The sequence below is a fragment of the Melanaphis sacchari genome, unplaced genomic scaffold (assembly GCF_002803265.2).
Source record: "Melanaphis sacchari strain LSU unplaced genomic scaffold, SCAv2.0 Contig0_pilon_pilon, whole genome shotgun sequence".
In the NCBI taxonomy this organism is placed as follows: domain Eukaryota; kingdom Metazoa; phylum Arthropoda; class Insecta; order Hemiptera; family Aphididae; genus Melanaphis; species Melanaphis sacchari.
The window spans coordinates 2,301,634-2,311,164 of NW_020270366.1; the positions used below are offsets into that span (position 1 = coordinate 2,301,634).

The window sequence follows — 9,531 nt, forward strand, 5'->3', positions numbered from 1 at the left end:
TGTCATTTTTTAACATTTTTTTCTTCTTACTTTATTAATAATCTATTATCTACAATATTTATTTCATCTAATGTTATAATAACTATCTTTTTATGTATTATTATATACTGTTTATATGTAAAAATCCAACTGGTGCTTATATCAATAAATACTAAAATATCAAATATCAATTATTAACGTATGAATAAAATCTAAAGGAAAATCACTTATTATTTCAAATTAATATTTTATCAATATTATTACATATTTATATGATCAACAATTTTTGATCGAAGATAATACAATACATACATTATTGATACTTAAAAACCAAATTATTGTACGTATAGCTGTAATAGCAATAAACCAATTATTTCGGATGGTGTTATTTTTTATGAATTTATTGGATTTACTATAACAATAACAAAATGTTTTATAATATTATGTTAAGTCATCAATTTTGCTTATGGTTGTCCACTACCCGCTCCAAATACCTAATCAATTACGTTACGGTTGTATAATATCATGTTTATTGTTCTTTTAATTATTGTGTTATAGTTAGCAAATATTATGACATAAATTGAAATAATCGATGAGACATCACTAATGTAAGACGTTGCACTTTTTATTTTTCAACTGATCAAAGTCTTATTTAAATCTAGTTAATTTCTGGTAAGTACTAATATTATATTCTAGTCACGTAAAATAATACACATACGACTCATCTTATTTATCTAACAAGGTTATTGTTTATACTTTAAATTTAATTTTTAAACATTTCTTCTATTCTTTTACTTCAGTGATTAAATAATTTTGTAACATATAAATATATATAATATTTTTGGACACGGGTCCAATGTATCAAACTTTCTTTGATCGATTTCAACGAAACGTTATAATAGTTAATATTATTTATACTTACACCCTACATGTGTTTGAATGTACTGATAACCTTTTAAAGGTCACAATATTTTAGGCATCATTACTCATGCACGTACCTATAAACATTTATAGATTTACACACACACGCACCACATGATATATAGTATATATCACAGTAACATACATTAATATTGCAGATTGCTGAAGATCTTCGATTCACTCAACTGTGTGGCGTTGAAGGAGAAACATATCATAGGTACATTTTTTTCTCTAAAATAGTAATATTAGTGTAGGTACCTTTATACATTATAAATTTTTTTTTTATAAATATAGATATAGATTTCCGCGATAAAATCACCGACAATGACAGCTTCAAGCAAACATGATTTGCCTCACTTTGTGGCCATCAACAGGATTATGAAATTGCCGATGGTATCGTCAGGTGTCAATAAAGTGACATACATTTACGTAAAAGTTAAGGTAAGTCATAAGTACATTGCTTATTATATATATATATAATTTATATATTGATTCTTTCGAGAATTATTTTTTATGATAAATAATTTGTGATTAAACATACATAGATGTCGAACAGAGTGATTGAATACAGCCTAGAAAATGCAGAAAAGACCGTATTGAGCGTAGTGGACATGTCTGTTCCATTAGTTATCAAATTTGAAGATCCGATCAATAAAATTGACGATATTATGTGTAAGTCATTGGATATTGTCGAACAAAACGTACCGATGGTTACTTATACTCCAGAAGAGGTGAGTGCTTTTAAAATACTGTGTTATATTAATCTTATTACTTGTAATAACCGTAATTTTTGTAAAAGTAATTTATAAAACTTAGTAACTAACCTTTTATGAGTAAAATTTATTTTTGAGATTTTGAATCAAAAATATGGAGTCATTTAATTTATAAAATAATTTAAAACAAGAAAGTACATCATAAATTATATTATAATTTAGTATAATAATGTATAATCATTTAAATTAGTAAATAAATACCTACTGTTTAGTCTACATTTTGAAATTATCTAAACATCATAATTTATCAAGAAACTTAACAGAAATTATAGTATTAGATTATTTTTATTTTAAATAGTTTATACAGTAATTAATGTATAAAATCACAAAAACCAAAAATTTAAAAGATTATTTTTAAATCAACTGATAAGTTATTTAAATGGTAAACTAAACATCATTAAGTTTTAAGTTTTTAAATTAATAAGAAAATAAACTAAATATTTAGGTTAAAAAGTTTAAAAACCAATTAACTTTTTAATGTTATTAATATCCACATTGGTGTAAATCAATATTTTAATGACCAATCATTTTTTTCAGCTTTTAATGTTAAAATTTTGTTATATCTTCAAGGTCATATATTACTTAAATTTCTTGATTTTTATTAGTATGTACACTTCACGTTATACAATTGATTTTATAATCTACTAAAATATATTATAAAAGTATAATATTTAGCTTTTTAAGAAGTTTATTATTATAAAATAAGTAGTTATACCTATGAAGTATTAAATGTGTTCATTCCTTTTTATATTATTTAGGAATAAGAGGATAAATCATAATAAAGATTGCTATAGATGGTGTTTTTGATTAGTATCGTAATGATGTTAGACGTTGGTAATAATAATTGTTATAAGATTTGAGGTACAATAATTATTTCAATGTAGTAATTCTATAATTTATTTGATTATGGTATTATATATATTAACTATGAGAGAAGGGGGCTGTGAGTATATAAAAATTAGGTAGATAATATACAAATTTACATTAAAGTATATTATATTATAAATTATAATAAATATATATAAATAGTTGTACCTCAGAATAGAATGGTTAACTAACCTAATTTGAAATGAATATCCTTATGATCTAATTGATATAGTTACAAAATTTAAAAATAGATGTGTAATCATTTAATAACCCAAAACTTTATTAGAATTTAAAGGCAAAATAAGCTGGCGTATTATTATTGTAATTTCATATTATCCACAGTCTTATTATAAAACTAGTTCAATGAATAATAGTAATAATAATAATATAGTTAAAACTTCATGACCTTCGTAAGTATATCATTATATAATATTCAACAATCGTTACAGATAGTTTAATAATATACTATCTAAAATAGTGGTTCTCAATCTTTTCAGGACCACGACCCAATTTTTTTTTCCAAAAATCTATCGTGACTCCCATAATTTTACATTTACAGAATCAAAAAAGTAATTTCAAAAAATAAATTTTTTTATTACTTATTTACTACTTTATAATAATAATAATTGTAATAATATACTTATAATAATAATAATTTTAATAATATTCTTATAATAATAATATAATAATACTTCTCGCAACCCCCCAAAAATTGATTCGCGACTCCCCAGGGGGTCGTGACTCACAGTTTGAGAAACACTGATCTAAAAAGAGAGTAAGTTATAGAGTTTTTGATTTTATTACTGATATTACCTAATTCATAATAGAATATTAATTATTTTATTTTCATTTAATATGTTTTTATCACTGACATAATATTATGTATATATTTAAAAATGCTGATTTTCAATTTAAAGTTTAGAGTCAATATAAAATCTAAAAAATAAAATATAATTCATTTAAAAACTGTTAATTTATCAATTAATTAAATAACTTAAGATTTTCCTAGGATATAAGAGTATAATATAAGTAATATAGGAACATTTAGTGGAGGGAGAGTTGTTTTTTTTGAAAAAAATGCATTATATATATCATAACATAAATAACGCATATTATAACTTACATAATATATGTTATAATTAGGGCTAGAATTTTAATGACATAAAATACCTAAAAAACCTAAAAAATGATCAAAAAAATAACTCAATAAGAAAAAATGACTTCATAAAATGCTCGAAAAAAATAATTATATTAATAAATTAATAAATTAATTTATATTTTTAAGCATACAAATAAATTTATCTTCTGGTATAATGGCCAGCGTCATTTGTTCTAAAATGAATATATTTTGAAATAAAATAACACTGTATACAAACGATTGGTATTGTGAAGTATTAAATATTTTTAGAAAATATGTTTACAATTTTATTTTAATGTTGTATCTTTATATGTTTGTACAATAATTTAAAACGACTATTTAAAAATTTATAAAAATATTACCCTGATTTTAATAAAGTATAAAAAATGCAAAATAAAAACTATATATTTGTACTCGTAGATGATCAAATCACATTTTGTGCTTGAAAAGTTATATCCTGTAAATTCTAAAAAAAAAAAATGTGAAATTCTATAATATCGGCTATCGAATGATTGAGAACACTTCAAATTAACAAAGAACTTACCGCTGATTCGAAAAAAAATCCAAAAAATAATACGATTGAGAACAAATTTACGTGCAACTTTACCATATCATCTATTTGGCTTTTGAAAAATTCAGTATACATAAAATAATTATTCTTAAAAAAAAATCATACATTAATAATTATAATCGTATATAAATAAACGCCCAATAATATGTAATATATTATAATATAAATAAAAAATTTAAAATATGTAGAACTTATAAAAATATATAATACCTGTGTAATGTATATATGTGTATAAAAAAAAATGTAAATTATGCAGAACTTATAAAATTATGAAATATATATGTATAAAAATGAAATAAGTATAATATTTTGTAATGACAACTTAATTACCTATATATCAGTTATTGCAGGATAGTGTAAGCCAACATACTCCAAATATTTTAATATACTATAAGAATTTTTATTTCCCACACACCACATATATTTATTATGAATATTAAGTACTTATTTTATCCTTTTGTTTTTTTGGCATTTTTTTTTTTTTTTTACTTTGAATTGTAGATATTTTCAATATTGTTTCTGCTTGAGTTTCAATTAGAACTTAAATAACTATATATATATATATATTGTTGAATGAGAAGCTGTATAATTGACTATTACTCGTATATCATTTTCTAGTTAGTATCTGGTATCTAAGTTACTATTAATATCCGGCTAATTTGATAAAAGTCCAATAAATATCAACAGATTATTGTGCTCATATTATCGATTGATTATATTTGGCAACGTTGGAAAAAATAAAAAACCTCAAACATTCTCAATCGTGTTACCAAAAATATCGTTCTCAATCGTATTTTACCGATACTATCCTAGCCTTAGTTATAATATACTCAATGATATTGATAAAATTAATTATTATAATATAATAAAACTTGACTCATTAGTTAATTTGATAATAATATAGCAGCTTAGGTAGATTAGTTTTATACCGTTTTGATTTTCCAAGACATATTGTTCAATGATAATTACACATGATGTGATAATATACCTTTGTTCTGTTTTATTATTATTCTATTTATTTTCCATAACTCGTATGTTCGTCGTCCGAGTTAGATAATATCGACCAATGTCCAATAAACGATAAGCATTAACATAAACAAATTAATCATATATAATAATAAAATACATAATATATATTTAATATATAGAGACTCCGGAATCACCTGTATTTAATAAGATAATAGCGTTTAATTATTAAGATTGAATAATAACAAGTAAGTACTTGGTAAACTGCAACTCTATAATTATAAATTATAATAGTATATAGTACAAAAGTTTATGTATACACGATATATACTATGTTTCGTACCTATAAACGGACAACAATATATAAAATTTAGAACCATAAGTAAAATTATTTGTATAGGTAAACACAACTAAGTTATTTTTGCTAAAATTCTTGAATGTAATTGTTACTTTATAAATCCATTTGGTCGGTTTTTTAGATTTATTTCACAACCAAGACCTTCGTCAAAGCCAAAGTCGAGCCGGTCCTAAACCGTGCTGACTCCGTAAAGCAGCTCACCATGTTGGACGACGCATTGAGCGTGGCCGATAAATACGTGGACAAATACTTGCCAGACAAGGATCCAGGCGAAGACGTCGCTGACAAACCAAGTAAAAATGTTTTCATTTAAAAGGTTTTTAAAAAAAGGGATTTTTGGGCTTTGTTTTCCACAGACGTACAAAGTATCTATCATCTATATAATGTGCCTATAATATCTATGTGATTACTAATTATAATATCGTATTATAGTCCCGATCTATACAATGTTTCGGCAATATATTGTGTTGTTGTTACCTACTGCAGGTACAGAGCCGTCTAGTCAAGCAGTGAAAACTATACGACACGTCAACCACTTTTCCAGGAAATTGCAAAGACGTTTGACACGTAGAACGATTGCCGAGGCTAAGCTGCTCAAAAAACAGGGATACGATACTGTCCAATGCTTCGTATATTTTGCAGATCTCGTGAGTACCCATTTACACATATTTCTAATTTAAAATTCCTTCGAATAATTTTTTTTGAATAACAAAGATTGGGCTGTTATTTTTCCTTAAAGTATTTAATTTTGTCAAATTTGAACTTAGAATGTCTATAAAAAACTGTGTTGTTGAATAATTAAAATTTTAAGGTTGCTATGAGAACAACTTACAAGGAATTTTCTATACAGATCTTAATTCTTAATTATTAATTTTTTAGTTATTAAAATTGAAAATGTTATACATTTTTATTTACAATTTTACAAAACCACTATGACGATTTTTGTTAAAATTTGAATTTGAAATGCTTATAATAGTATAACGCGTCTTAGTATTTACGATATTAAAAAAATTATTTAAGGATAAATATCCTGGGATCTTAAATTAAATTTTCAAGCTTTTTGGCAATTTACGAGATTAATTGCAGTATTTTAATTACTTTTTAATGGGAAAATGTATAAAAAGCCATGTATTAAATTTTCAAACCTTATAAAAACTTTAACTGTGTATATGATGTTAGAAAAACTTATGAAGAACTTTGTATTAATATGGTTATGGTCGATGCTCGACTATACTTATATTTATTTATTAACGCCTTATTTATTATTTTTTTTTCAATAGTAAAACAATCTGATTATAATAAAATTAGTACAATAACCAGGGATGGGCAAGATACTCAAAAATCAGTATCGCGATATTAGATACTAGATACTTAGATTTGAAGTATCGAGATACTAGATACTCAATACAATTGTATCTTAGATACTTGTATCGAAGATACTGCTCAACCCTGATAATAACAATATAATAATATATTAAGCTCAATATGCTATTGTTTTATGTGCATAGCTTATTATGGTAAATGATTCATCATAAGTACGATCATTCTTTTTTCCCTCTAATATATAAAGCATTTATTCAAATTCTTATTTTAGAATTTTAAAGTTTAATTTGTACTTTTGGGTTGTATTTTTAAATGCTTAAAGTGTGACTGTGGTTAGTAAATAACGTAATAATAAATTGTCTTTTATTTTTAAAGATTAACTATTTTAAAATATCGATATGAAATCATCGAAATCAAGATTGATTAGATCAAAATAATATTATAATTTATAGTAGAGTTGATAACTACTTATTGAAAAATACCGAGAATGTTATTGAGTATTTCGTCATATTTTAATGAGGTATTGTTTTGAAACTATTACGTCCGTTTAAAAATCGTTGATTAGTGGGTTTCGAATGTAAACAACTTATTATTATACGTGTGTATTATTTTAGTTACAAAACTAATTATAAAAAAATATCATTATTGCAAAATTATAAAATGTGTGATTACATTATATCTGTGGGTTTTACGTACTCACATTATTTTATATAATAATAATTATTATTGAAAAATTAACGCTAAGTTATGAGTATTTGGAATAATAAAGTATTCGGTATAGCGATACATGGTTTATGCCACTGAGCTACTGAATTCGAGAAAAATAATTTAAATTCAGAAATTGTGAAATATTTCAGTTGGCCAAAGATCCTAAAGCATTTTCGGAAAAAATGAAGGCCATATGGAAACACCTTAGCGAGGACGAACCAGAAAATCAAAAACCACCGGAGAACATTGAACAGCTCATCGAAATGTTATCGAGGGAGGGAGCTAGGCGTTTCGTGCACGTGACAAATTTTTTAGCCAAAAACATCAGTATGGGACCCGCATACTTGGGACATACAATCACCTACGTTACCCAGGAGGCTGCTATCTTGGCGGATCAAATTATAAAGGTGTCTGAAAAACATTATAGTTAATACTGAAATGATTAGGGGTAATGGGGTGTGCATTTTTTATTCACACAAAATTAAGATATAATTATAAATTATGCATAAATATTTTTTGAGAAATTTTGAAATTTAATTTATTTTAATTTTTGAGTTTCTATTTTACGCTCATATCATAACCAATATAATTTCATTTATAGCTGATTTATAGTTTCAGAAATATTAAGTTTTGTCGTTATTTAATCAGTATAGATTATAGGCATATACTAAAATGGTCCAATTTATCAAGTAACTTCTAACTCTAAGTGTCCCAAATATCGCTTTTCACTCATAAGATTATCTCTATTTTTAGTCAAATTTCAATGTGTGTTGTATTACTCATATAGTCATATGTAATATGATGTTTTAACATTTTTAGTACGCCCATTTGGAAAATGCAAAAGGCATAGTTGTGCAATTTACCAATGAACAGTTAGCCAAATATAAGGAATTTATTGAAGATATAAGAAAATTAATACTGGTAAGCGATTTTTTTTTTTTTTTAGGTAATAACTAGTAGTCACTAGTTAAATAGAGGTGGAAATTGCTTGGTGGAATTCGTATTAATTTGTTTAAAATAATTTCAGGAATATTTATCGTCAACGTCTTCGAAAATAAATGAACCCAAAAAGAAAGAAACCAAAAAAGACAATAAAAACAGCGTCACGGTTGCAAATACCAAACCTTCAAAAGACAAGGGGAATACTACACCGGCACCAACTCCAGCTACCAATGTAACGACTAACGGAAAACCTTAGTTCTAAGTTTTATTTAAATATTCAACCATCGAATACTGCATAATATTTTTGTCAGTTTATTAATTTTATTTTATTTTACACGCGTCTGATTTCTAGAATTCTTTGTACTTTTGTTTTGTTTGCTTCTTATTTTTTTTATAATATGTGAAATTATTGCATTATAATATTATAATACATGATAATGTGATTATAAAATATGTATTGTTCTGATTTTGGAATTGTATGGTTTTCTCACAAATATTTATGATTTGTAACAGGAAGCAAATATGTAAATTATGTTAAATCATTATTTATAAATATATTTAATTTTGTATCTATTGTTTGTAACGATGTAATGTTATAGGTTATGGTTTTTAAGTTGTAATTCCTGTAGTGATTGATGGGTAAAACTTAATATGTCGTTAATTGTATAAGTAAATGGAGAAATGAAAAATATTAACTTAAATTAATAGTAGTGAGATGGTATAAAATATAAAGAGGTAATCATAATAATATATTCCAATTGATTATTTTACCTATGTTTAGGTTTATAATATTCGGCTACATATTACTTTGCAATCAAAGATAGTTTTACTAGATACTGTAATATACTTACTCATAACGGTCTACAACATTGAACTATTGATTATTTCAGTATTTATTGCATATTATATTATTGTAATATTCTGTTTTGTTTTATTGGTACATGAGTAAATAGCTTAGAAACTACAGATAACTAGAGAACAAAGT

At 24.6% G+C, this 9,531-nt stretch overlaps 1 protein-coding gene across 2 annotated transcripts; it reads left to right on the top strand.

The window, feature by feature from the left end:
* The first annotated feature begins 1,007 nt into the window (after positions 1 to 1,007).
* Positions 1,008 to 9,079, top strand: LOC112604306 (lipid storage droplets surface-binding protein 1). 2 transcript variants are annotated; one of them, XM_025353278.1, is made up of 8 exons: positions 1,008 to 1,117; positions 1,195 to 1,341; positions 1,446 to 1,631; positions 5,695 to 5,866; positions 6,006 to 6,220; positions 7,754 to 8,011; positions 8,424 to 8,525; positions 8,632 to 9,079. In XM_025353278.1, the coding sequence occupies exons 2-8, from the start codon at positions 1,225 to 1,227 to the stop codon at positions 8,800 to 8,802; spliced, it is 1,221 nt and encodes a 406-aa protein (XP_025209063.1). In that variant the 5' UTR covers positions 1,008 to 1,117; positions 1,195 to 1,224; the 3' UTR covers positions 8,803 to 9,079. The 2 variants fall into 2 exon arrangements, with proteins under 2 accessions (XP_025209063.1, XP_025209070.1); XM_025353285.1 differs by having other exon boundaries at positions 6,060 to 6,220; positions 8,632 to 9,074.
* Positions 9,080 to 9,531: the final 452 nt, after the last annotated feature.

Bases quoted from the DNA above. Each gene is read 5' to 3' on its own strand.
- LOC112604306 (XM_025353278.1), top strand. From the start codon at position 1,225: ATGACAGCTTCAAGCAAACATGATTTGCCTCACTTTGTGGCCATCAAC. The intron at 1,342-1,445 runs GTAAGTCATAAG...AAACATACATAG, and splicing joins ACATTTACGTAAAAGTTAAG to ATGTCGAACAGAGTGATTGA. The intron at 8,012-8,423 runs GTGTCTGAAAAA...TAACATTTTTAG, and splicing joins TGGCGGATCAAATTATAAAG to TACGCCCATTTGGAAAATGC.